General features: G+C 43.0%; 1 protein-coding gene across 7 annotated transcripts in view; it reads left to right on the top strand.

Moving 5' to 3' along the window:
• The window catches only part of LOC121536578 (probable ubiquitin carboxyl-terminal hydrolase FAF-X), a 78,339-nt gene continuing 66,213 nt past the window's right edge, over window positions 1-12,126 (top strand). For 6 of the 7 annotated variants that reach the window (XM_045211642.1, XM_045211641.1, XM_045211639.1 and 3 more), the window contains exons 1-2: window positions 2-410; window positions 8,193-8,490. In XM_045211642.1, coding sequence (XP_045067577.1) covers window positions 8,350-8,490 — 141 coding nt within the window. In that variant the 5' untranslated portion in view covers window positions 2-410; window positions 8,193-8,349. Of the gene's footprint in view, window positions 411-8,192; window positions 8,491-12,126 lie in introns of all 7 variants that reach the window. The other variant, XM_045211637.1, reaches the window with a different exon arrangement.

Genomic DNA, 12,126 nt, shown 5'->3' with positions numbered 1-12,126 from the left:
CCATTTGTGAAGTTGTACTCCACAGAAGAGCTAGTTGGCTCGCTAACTAATGTTGCCGGTTAGAGTTTGGAAAGCCGTTTGGCATCTGTTTTCACGTTGTCCAGGACTGCGCTTCCGCCATATTGAAGCGGTTCACTAGCAGCAAGTTGTGACTGACTGGCCAGGACTGAACTGAGAAGAGATCGGACTAGACAGACTCTAGATAGAGTTGGGGGGGCTGCTAGCGCGCTGGTGACGCAGGAAAAACACCCAAGAGCTGACAAAAATTACAAGGAACCAGATTATTCTAAATGACAGTTGAACTTCATAAGAAATAGCAAGATATAGGGCACATTTATGTAATAAACAACGACACACTCGTCAAGGCTGGAGTAGCTCGTGAATAGAGGAGAAGTCCGATCAAATTCCAGGTAAGTGGTTATAGCAACTAGCTTGCACTGTTAACATTTGCGTCAGCTGGTGGATGCAGGTATGGCAGCTGATTTGGTAACTAACGTTAGCTAGCTCTAACGTTATTTATTTTGTTAGAAATGTATTGGACTGAAATACGTTGATACGCGTCGTCAATCATTACATAATTTAACTTGGATTGGGAATGTTAGCTAGCTAGGTACTAGTTCTGCCAGAATAGATTAGGTAGCTAACGCTAGCTAATGTAGTTAGCTAACGTTACTGTACGTTAGTTAAGTTTGCCAAGTTACTGTCTGACTCACCCACTGACAGAGGGGGAGCAGGTCAATGTGGAGTTGGCTAGCTAAACTAATAGTTAGTTAGCTAGCTCGTGAACATTAACGTTTTTGAAAGCCGGGTCGATATCAGCCAACTAGTAATTTTAGCTTGCTAGCTAACTAGTTGACGTTTAAATTAGCTGTCGAGGTCTTTAGCTAAGTAACGTAATGAAAGGCGGTTCCCCACCCCTGAACCCGATGTCTGAGTTGTTGTTTTAATAGGGGTTCAATCCAGAAATGTCGCGCCGTGACATAGTTAGTTAGACGTATCTACAGTAAACTAGTCAATATTGGCTAGATGAACTGTAAGGTTAGCTAACACCACAATAACATATCTGACTAGTATGGACGTGGTTGCGCGGCCTGCTCCTTAACTACAGTTAGCTAGCTAACGTTAGCGCATTGTCTACAGAAATGCAAATGTTTCAAAACGACGAATTCGTGGTATGTGTCTCTAAATGTTGCCAGATAACTAGCAACCTACTACAACTACCCTAACGAACTTGTATCAACGGTTACAGGAACGGATCAGTCAAAGGCCTGGAAACTAGGCCTTCAAGTGACGGATCGCACTGCGAAATCAAGCTTAAAACGGTTGTTGTTAGCTAGCTATTTTTCAAATTGAGATGGCTAACTGTTTTTACAAAAGTCGATTGTCTTGATATTTCGAAGTGTAATGATATGCCATTTCTGATTTTGTTATACGATCTTTCTTTCCTTGATGATGAATGCAAGCACATCACACAGCCAACCTAACGTCACGTTAGCGAAGTACAACTGTAGCTAGCTATCTAGTTAAGTTGACAGATACACCCGTGTTGGATGTCTTTTATTTAGCTAGCGAAGATGGAGCTGCATAATCATGGACCTGTTTGGTGGACTGTAATATTATATTGATTTATTTTTCATAACTTGTAAACGAATGCGTAATCTATTACCTATCAATTACTTGCTAACAACATCCTTGCATAATGCTAACTAACGGTAGTCAGTGACTGTTTTCATAGTGATCTTATCAGAATGATGGAAGAAATATAAATAGCTAGATCAATGGCATATATATAGTTGTCACCTCCAATGTCGTCATGGACATAGCTTATTTCTGAGTCTGATTTAGGACTCGACTCTCAGGTTTGGCCAATACTGTTTTGTGGCCCCTGTCATTAGGGATACAGCTATAGTTAAAGGCCCATTTCACATGACATAGCCAGCCAGTGATGTTTAAAGGGCTAGCTAGCCCGACAGGCCGCAACAATATTTATGTGTTATTAGCTAGTTGTCCTGTTAGACTGAAGGATGTTGAACAGAGGATGACCTCCCATGTCTCTCAATGCCATTCAGTATGGATTCATTTTCAATTCTCAGTTACTGATGAGAATGAATGATCACTGACTGACTGGTGTTTTCTTTGTGCAGTATGCTGTTGCTTAATCAGCAGTGGCTAAATGCATTCATCACTTATGGGAATCCAACTGTAGCCTACTTAATAGTGTGGTTTTGAGCTGGGCTCTCTAGGGATTGTCTTGCAGTAGAAGCATTTTAATGGCGTGTTTGTGATGCCAGTGGCCACCTGCTAAGGACAGGAAATGTATGTTTCAGTACCTCAATTTGTTTCCTTACTGAATGGTCCACTAGCAGATGGATACAAATGTGAGCATAGTGCTGCAGATAATTTAGACCTACTACTACCACACTCAGGCATCCCCTGAAGATGACATATCGGCAGAATCACTATTGTTTTTTTTTAGGGTTGCGCCTAATCACTGTCTGATCAGATTGTGTTTTGCAGGGCTTGAGTCTGGATTTAGTTTTCTGTTGAATCATCATGTTACTGATGTACTCTCTGGAATGATAACACTGTTCTCAATCTTTTTTTTTGTTTGAACCAGTATCTCATTATAGCTACCTAACATCAAAGAATACAGCAGCCAGGTGTTGGTCAGAGAACACGCACGGACGCAAGCACACAGCCTACCAGACAGCACAGCTGCTGTGGTTTCTTTAATGACAAACTTAGTCACAGTCAGTCCATTGCCAGATCCAACCATTTAAATATGTCGCTGAATACATCAAGGCCTATGAAGGAAATATGATGTGTAGGGAATATATGATCAAACCCTCTTGTTCCAAACTGGGGTGGATTGGATTTCCAGTCATATTGTCTATCTCTGCCAGGCAAGACTGGTGTCGTCCCTACAGCCAACTGACTGCAGCCACATATGTGTTCAGCAGGATGCAACATACTGAACTTTGCAGATAGAAATGCCATGAATAGATCATCAGACACAATTCTCTACTCGTCATGTCAGAGAGAGGAATGTCTATCTATTGTACTCAAAATATTTATATCGGAGTGTTGTTCCAGACTGAACGCAGCCCAGGCTTTCAGGTGGGTGGAGAGAGTAAATAATACTCATCCTTATGGCTCATGGCCTTATGTGTCTTCTGGAGCTGCGGCTGGCCTTTGTTGGCTCATACAAGCTCAGTGTGCATGGTGTGGTTATAAACCAGATTGTACCTTCGAGCTGGAGGGAGAATATAAGTTATGGTGTTGACTTTCTCATATACTTTATATGAAGTTGAGGCTTTGTGTTTCTGTAGGCTAGATATTGAAACTATATATTTTGATAAGAAAGATGCTGCTGATTTGGCATTCATTTTCAAGGAAGGTTATTTTAAATTGGGAAGTGGTTGAGCAGGTTTCCCAAAGACTGAGAGGGGAAAAAAGCATACATTTGTATTTCATCCAGATGTTCTGTGCTGGTCTGGAACAGAATCGTAAAGGAGAGTGAAAGCGAAAGGGATGAGAAATATCTCTCCTGCTTCCTGGCCAAACGATCCCATGGTTACTTCAGGAAATCCCCTCTTGTCTGAAACTGAGAAAGTTGTGTTGTCTTTGCTTTATGGTGTTCAAATACTAAAACACTGTGTGCCTCCACAACCTCTGTACATGTCAAGAATAAGACTCAACTCTAAATGGTGTATGATTCATTTCCAATTCCAGCATATGTGGTTTGTAGAATAATTGACAAGTTTCCATCTGGTCAGGTGTTTATCGTAGTAGGAAAAGCGAGCAGCAAGTACAGTATGTCACATTTCCATCGTCACATGAAATCTTCAGTCTGCTCCCAATTTTACCTAACAGTTTTCATGATATCAGCTTCACCTGCTATCAGCGTCATGTGATAGCACGGGGCGGCAGGTAGCTTAGTGGTTAAGAGCATTGTGCCAGTAACCGAAAGGTCGCTGGTTCTAATCCCCGAGCAGACTAGGTGAAAAATCTGTCGATGTGCCCTTGAGCAAGGCACTTAACCCTAATTGCTCCTGTAAGTCGCTTTGGATAAGAGCGTCTGCTAAATGACTAAAAATGTAAATATCAGCGTCAAGTGCTTAGGCCTATTCTTTTGGTTTTCCTTCTGATCTCAATCAGATGAATATTAGATTGGGGATTCATCACAGAACAATGGCTTTTGTTTCGTTTTGCTTGTTGTTGCCCAATCTGAAACGGTAGGAGAGATCTACAGTGGGGAAAAAAGTATTTAGTCAGCCACCAATTGTGCAAGTTCTCCCACTTAAAAAGATGAGAGAGGCCTGTAATTTTCATCATAGGTACACGTCAACTATGACAGACAAAATGAGATTTTTTTTCTCCAGAAAATCACATTGTAGGATTTTTTTATGAATTTATTTGCAAATTATGGTGGAAAATAAGTATTTGGTCACCTACAAACAAGCAAGATTTCTGGCTCTCACAGACCTGTAACTTCTTCTTTAAGAGGCTCCTCTGTCCTCCACTCGTTACCTGTATTAATGGCACCTGTTTGAACTTACCTATTTAAGTGGGAGAACTTGCACAATTGGTGGCTGACTAAATACTTTTTTCCCCCACTGTATCTGGATGGCCAATGATATGGGATACATGAATCACATCCATCCCATATGATTTCCATCCTTAACCCTTTTAGTCTTATAAGCAAATTACAAACTGTAAGAGTTTCCGTCTTGTGGCTTTTGGCCACTGTAAGCTGTTGATTCCTAGATCAGTGATCAGTTTTCATAACTGTGACCTTAATTGCCTACCGTCTGTAAGCCGTTAGTGTCTTAACGACCGTTCCACAGGTGCATGTTCATTAATTGTTTATGGTTCATTGAACAAGCATGGGAAACAGTGTTTAAACCCTTTACAATGAAGATCTGTGAAGTTATTTGGATTGTTAAATAACTTCACAGATCTTCATTATATATATATATATATATATATATATATATATATATATATATACACACATACACACACCAGTCAAAAAGTTGGGACACACCTACTCATTCAAGGGTTTTTCTTTATTTTTACTATTTTCTACATTGTAGAATAATAGTGAAGACATCAAAACTATGAAATAACATATGGAATCATGTAGTAGCCAAAAAAGTGTTAAACAAATCCAAATATATTTTATATTTGAGATTCTTCAAAGTAGCCACCCTTTACCTTGATGACAGCTTTGCACGCTCTTGGCATTCTCTCAACCAGCTTCATCTGGAATGCTTTTCCAACAGTCTTGAAGGAGTTCCCACATATGCTGAGCACTTGTTGGCTGCTTTTCCTTCACTCTGCGGTCCGACTCATCCCAAACCATCTCAATTGGGTTGAGGTCGGGTTATTGTGGAGGCCAGGTCATCTGATGCAGCACTCCATCACTCTCCTTCTTGGTCAAATAGCCGTTACACAGCCTGGAGGTGTGTTTTGGGTCATTGTCCTGTTGAAAAACAAATGATAGTCCCACTAAGCCCAAACCAGATGGGATGGCGTATCACTGCAGAATGCTGTGGTAGCCATGCTGGTTAAGTGGGCCTTGAATTATAAATAAATCACAGACAGTGTCACCAGCAAAGCACCCCCACACCATCACACCCCCTCCTCCATGCTTCACGGTGGGAACCACAGATTCGGAGATCATCCGTTCACCAACTCTGCGTCTCACAAAGACACGGCAGTTGGAACCAAAAATCTCAAATTTGGACTCCTCAGACTCAAGGACAAATGTCTACCGGTCTAATGTCCATTGCTTGTGTTTCTTGGCCCAAGCAAGTCTCTTCTTATTATTGGTGTCCTTTAGAAGTGGTTTCTTTGCAGCAATTCGACCATGAAGGCCTGATTCACGCAGTCTCCTCTGAACAGTTGATGTTGAGATGTGTCTGTTACTTGAACTCTGTGAAGTATTTATTTGGGCTGCAATTTCAGAGGCTGGTAACTCTAATGAACTTATCCTCTGCAGCAGAGGTAACTCTGGGTCTTCCATTCCTGTGGCGGTCCTCATGAGAACCAGTTTCATCATAGCGCCTGATGTTTTTTTGCGGCTGCACTTGAAGAAACTTGAAAAGTTCTTGACATTTTCCATATTGGCTGACCTTCATGTCTTAAAGTAATGACAGACTGTCGTTTCCCTTAGCTTATTTGAGCTGTTCTTGACATAATATGGACTTGGTCTTTTACCAAATAGGGCTATCTTCTGTATACCACCCCTACCTTGTCACAACACAACTGATTGGCTCAAACGCATTAAATTAACTTTTAACAAGGCACACCTGTTAATTGAAATGCATTCCAGGTGACTACCTTAGGAAGCTGGTTGAGAGAATGCCAAGAGTTTGCAAAGCTGTCATCAAGGCAAAGGGTGGCTACTTTGAAGAATCTCAAATATAAACTATATTTGGATTTGTTTAACAATTTTTTTGGTTACTACATGATTCCATATGTGTTATTTCATAGTTTTGATGTCTTCACTATTATTCTACAAAGTAGAAAATAGTAAAAATAAAGAAAAACCCTGGAATGAGTAGGTGTGTCCAAACTATTCTATTTTCTCCCCAATTTCGTGATATCCAATTGGTAGTTAGTCTTGTCCCATCGCTGCAACTCCCGTACGGACTCGAGAGGTGAAGGTCGAGAGCCATGCGTCCTCCGAAACACGACCCTGGGGACCAAAGTTAGCGTGCATGGGCCCGGCCCACCACAAGGAGTCGCTATAGTGCGATAGGACATGGGCATCCCGGCCAAACCCTCCCCTAACCTGGACCAATTGTGCGCCGCCTCATGGGTCTCCCGGTCGCGGCCGGCTTTGACGCAGCCTGGGATCGAACCCTGGTCTGTCGTGATGCCTCTAGCACTGCGATGCAGTGCCTTAGACCGCTGCCCACTCGGGAGGCCGTCATGAGACAATTGTTTCAATGAGGAAAATTTAGAGTTGAAGTTTGGTTCACTTTTTGAATTGAAATGGAATTGACCCTAACCCTGGCATTTCCTTATACAATAGAGGGCATTTCCACTACTAGCCTTCATTGTATCTATGCCGTACTAGCAGTCTGAGGTCGTCTAGGCCTCTTCCTCTCCAGTGTTAATGTCATGCTGTTTTAACTGGAGACGCTGCTGCCTACTCTCTCTGTAACTTTACTACAGCCCTTGGAAAGTGCTCGTTGGCAGCCTCACTGCTGAATGAGATATTCTTTCCATCTGTTGAGGATTGATATCTTAATATATTTTCCACTTTCTTACCGCTGTATGTTGTTAGTAGCAATATCATTGTAGTACATTTATTTATTTTTATTTTCACCTCTTGTCACAGACTTAAAAACAACCAAACATTTGATTGATTCCAATGCCTGCATGAGTAGCTATGGCTTGGTGTTATACTAGATTACACCGGCCCAGAATGCTAGTGTATGTCTTTCCTATGACGTCTCGCATAAGTGGTGCCAACAAGTGCTGAGTTTGCAGCCAAGTCATAACGTGTTTCACTGATGGTCATGCTGACGACCTGGCCAGCCCATGCGACGCTCTCAGCTGATGTGATGGGAAATAAAAGACCCAGACTTGGCAGCAGCCAGCCAGAGATGGTGTTTGCCTAACCGGTTCCTCTGCCTACCGTTACTCCTTATCACGTCAGCGCTCGAATGCTTATCAGTCTCACCTCCGCACATTGCCTCTACAATACTGCTTTTTAACTGCACACACGGAACGCAAGGAAGTGTCTGGGGAAAATACAAAAGATTGTTCCCTTCCATTGTTAAACGTCCCAAAGTGTCTTGACTGACAGTGTTTGTTAAGAATTGAAGGCTTATCTTTACCCCTACAACGTTATATAATGTAAATGCATTAGTTCTATTTCAGTGTACAGTGTCTACTTTATTATCAGACAGAGAGCCAGGCTCACCTGACAGATGGTCACTGACACCACCAAGCAACTTATTTGATAACTCATGATGACTATAAAAAGAAACGTACCGTATATAACACAACAAACACAGAACGTAGAAGTGATCCATTGATTGAATTTTCCTGCGTTAAAATATCTCCTATCGCGTTCATTCGTTTTTGTGAGTGGGGACCACCATGCAGTATTTTGATGGTCTGACAACTAACCCAATGATACACCCTAACCCTGTCCTCTCCTCTCTCTTGTCCAGGTTATGCAATGGTCTCAGCGGCCTGTCCAGATCTCCAGGTGGTTCTGTCCCGCTGCTCTCCTCCCTCTGCTCTGCCTCTGAGGTTGCTGAGGCGCCTCCTGTGATTTCCCTCCTGGCCAGTGCTCCCTAAGAGGCCAAGATCTGCCCCGTGACGAGCATGACGGCCACCACGCGTGGCTCTCCGGTGGGGGGCAACGACAGCCAGTCGGGCCAGGGCCAGGGCCAGGGCCAGGGCCAGGCGCCCGACGCCCAGGGTCAGAGTCCGAGCCAGAGCCAGCCCCCGCTGCCACAGAACCAGGTCAGGAACCTGTCTGTCTGGTCCGTCTGTCTGTCCCACCCTCTCATCTCTGTCCTTCACCTCAACATCATGTGTTCACCATGTTCTCTCTTCTAGTCCTCTTTCCTTTTTCTGTCTTTCTCTCTCCCCTCATCCAGGGCTCCAGAAAAACATTTTCCCCTGGTGGCACTGGTGCCACTAACTTTTTCACTTGGTTGCACCAGCCCATGATTTGTTGGCACACCCAATTATTTTTCTTTTCGCGGTGTCACACAATAGAATACATTTGAGTCATCTTATACAGTAATTCACAATGCTTTATTAAGAAGTGTAATAGACTACCAAGATGCTATTCAATAAATATGTTGTTACATCTAACATATCCAAGCTGGAATGCATGAATCAAAATATTTTTTTAATGCAACCTAATCCAGTGATTGACATGAATTTTGGGTTGACAGGCTATTTTTGTTATATTTTACTGTCAAAATAGTGCTCCAGAATTTCCATATACAGTGGGGAGAACAAGTATTTGATACACTGCCGATTTTGCAGGTTTTCCTACTTACAAAGCATGTAGAGGTCTGTAATTTTTATCATAGGTACACTTCAACTGTGAGAGACGGAATCTAAAACAAAAATCCAGAAAATCACATTGTATGATTTTTAAGTAATTAATTTGCATTTTATTGCATGGCATAAGTATTTGATACATCAGAAAAGCAGAACTTAATAATTGGTACAGAAACCTTTGTTTGCAATTACAGAGATCATACGTTTCCTGTAGGTCTTGACCAGGTTTGCACACACTGCAGCAGGGATTTTGGCCCACTCCTCCATACAGACCTTCTCCAGATCCTTCAGGTTTCGGGGCTGTCGCGGGGCAATACAGACTTTCAGCTCCCTCTAAAGATTTTCTATTGGGTTCAGGTCTGGAGACTGGCTAGGCCACTCCAGGGCCTTGAGATGCTTCTTACGGAGCCACTCCTTAGTTGCCCTGGCTGTGTGTTTCGGGTCGTTGTCATGCTGGAAGACCCAGCCATGACCCATCTTCAATGCTCTTACTGAGGGAAGGAGGTTGTTGGCCAAGATCTCGCAATACATGGCCCCATCCATCCTCCCCCTCAATACGGTGCAGTCGTCCCTGGCCCCCTTTGCAGAAAAGCATCCCCAAAGAATGATGTTTCCACCTCCATGCTTCACGGTTGGGATGGTGTTCTTGGGGTTGTACTCATCCTTCTTCTTCCTCCAAACACGGCGAGTGGAGTTTAGACCAAAAAGCTCTATTTTTGTCTCATCAGACCACATGACCTTCTCCCATTCCTCCTCTGGATCATCCAGATGGTCATTGGCAAACTTCAGACGGGCCTGGACATGCGCTGGCTTGAGCAGGGGGACCTTGTGTGCGCTGCAGGATTTTAATCCATGAAGGCGTAGTGTGTTACTAATGGTTTTCTTTGTGACTGTTGTCCCAGCTCTCTTCAGGTCATTGACCAGGTCCTGCTGTGTAGTTCTGGGCTGATCCCTCACCTTCCTCATGATCATTGATGCCCCACGAGGTGAGATCTTGCGTGGAGCCCCAGACCGAGGGTGATTGACCATCATCTTGAACTTCTTCCATTTTCTAATAATTGCGCCAACAGTTGTTGCCTTCTCACCAAGCTGCTTGCCTATTGTCCTGTAGCCCATCCCAGCCTTGTGCAGGTCTACAATTTTATCCCTGATGTCCTTACACAGCTCTCTGGTCTTGGCCATTGTGGAGAGGTTGGAGTCTGTTTGAGTGTGTGGACAGGTGTCTTTTATACAGGTAAGGAGTTCAAACAGGTGCAGTTAATACAGGTAATGAGTGGAGAACAGGAGGGCTTCTTAAAGAAAAACTAACAGGTCTGTGAGAGCTGGAATTCTTACTGGTTGGTAGGTGATCAAATACTTATGTCATGCAATAAAATGCAAATTAATTACTTAAAAATCATACAATGTGATTTTCTGGAGTTTTGTTTTAGATTCCGTCTCTCACAGTTGAAGTGTACCTATGATAAAAATTACAGACCTCTACATGCTTTGTAAGTAGGAAAACCTGCAAAATCGGCAGTGTATCAAATACTAAAAATATTTAGTCAGCCACCAATTGTGCAAGTTCTCCCACTTAAAAAGATGAGAGAGGCCTGTAATTTTCATCATAGGTACACGTGAACTATGACAGACAAAATGAGAAAAAAAAATCCAGAAAATCACATTGGAGGATTTTTTATGAATTTATTTGCAAATTATGGTGGAAAATAAGTATTTGGTCAATAACAAAAGTTTCTCAATACTTTGTTATATACCCTTTGTTGGCAATGACACAGGTCAAACGTTTTCTGTAAGTCTTCACAAGGTTTTCACACACTGTTGCTGGTATTTTGGCCCATTCCTCCATGCAGATCTCCTCTAGAGCAGTGATGTTTTGGGGCTGTCGCTGGGCAACACAGACTTTCAACTCCCTCCAAAGATGTTCTATGGGGTTGAGATCTGAGACTGGCTAGGCCACTCCAGGACCTTGAAATGCTTCTTACGAAGCCACTCCTTCGTTGCCCGGGCGGTGTGTTTGGGATCATTGTCATGCTGAAAGACCCAGCCACGTTTCATCTTCAATGCCCTTGCTGATGGAAGGAGGTTTTCACTCAAAATCTCACGATACATGGCCCCATTCATTCTTTCCTTTACACGGATCAGTCGTCCTGGTCCCTTTGCAGAAAAACAGCCCCAAAGCATGATGTTTCCACCCCCATGCTTCACAGTAGGTATGGTGTTCTTTGGATGCAACTCAGCATTCTTTGTCTTCCAAACACGACGAGTTGAGTTTTTACCAAAAAGTTCTATTTTGGTTTCATCTGACCATATGACATTCTCCCAATCCTCTTCTGGATCATCCAAATGCACTCTAGCAAACTTCAGACGGGCCTGGACATGTACTGGCTTAAGCAGGGGGACTCGTCTGGCACTGCAGGATTTGAGTCCCTGGCGGCGTAGTGTGTTACTGATGGTAGGCTTTGTTACTTTGGTCCCAGCTCTCTGCAGGTCATTCACTAGGTCCCCCCGTGTGGTTCTGGGATTTTGCTCACCGTTCTTGTGATCATTTTGACCCCACGGGGTGAGATCTTGCGTGGAGCCCCAGATCGAGGGGAGATTATCAGTGGTCTTGTATGTCTTCCATTTCCTAATAATTGCTCCCACAGTTGATTTCTTCAAACCAAGCTGCTTACCTATTGCAGATTCAGTCTTCCCAGCCTGGTGCAGGTCTACAATTTTGTTTCTGGTGTCCTTTGACAGCTCTTTGGTCTTGGCCATAGTGGAGTTTGGAGTGTGACTGTTTGAGGTTGTGGACAGGTGTCTTTTATACTGATAACAAGTTCAAACAGGTGCCATTAATAAAGGTAACGAGTGGGAGGAGCCTCTTAAAGAAGAAGTTACAGGTCTGTGAGAGCCAGAAATCTTGCTTGTTTGTAGGTGACCAAATACTTATTTTCCACCATAATTTGCAAACAAATTCATTAAAAATCCTACAATGTGATTTTCTGGATTATTTTTTCTCAATTTGTCTGTCATAGTTGATGTACCTATGATGAAAATTACAGGCCTCTCTCATCTTTTTAAGTGGGAGAACTTGCACAATTG

This window comes from Coregonus clupeaformis, chromosome 37, assembly GCF_020615455.1.
Source record: "Coregonus clupeaformis isolate EN_2021a chromosome 37, ASM2061545v1, whole genome shotgun sequence".
Classification (NCBI taxonomy): Eukaryota; Metazoa; Chordata; class Actinopteri; order Salmoniformes; family Salmonidae; genus Coregonus; species Coregonus clupeaformis.
Note: the sequence above shows the minus strand (reverse complement) of the source record. Positions and strands in the feature narration are given on the sequence as shown.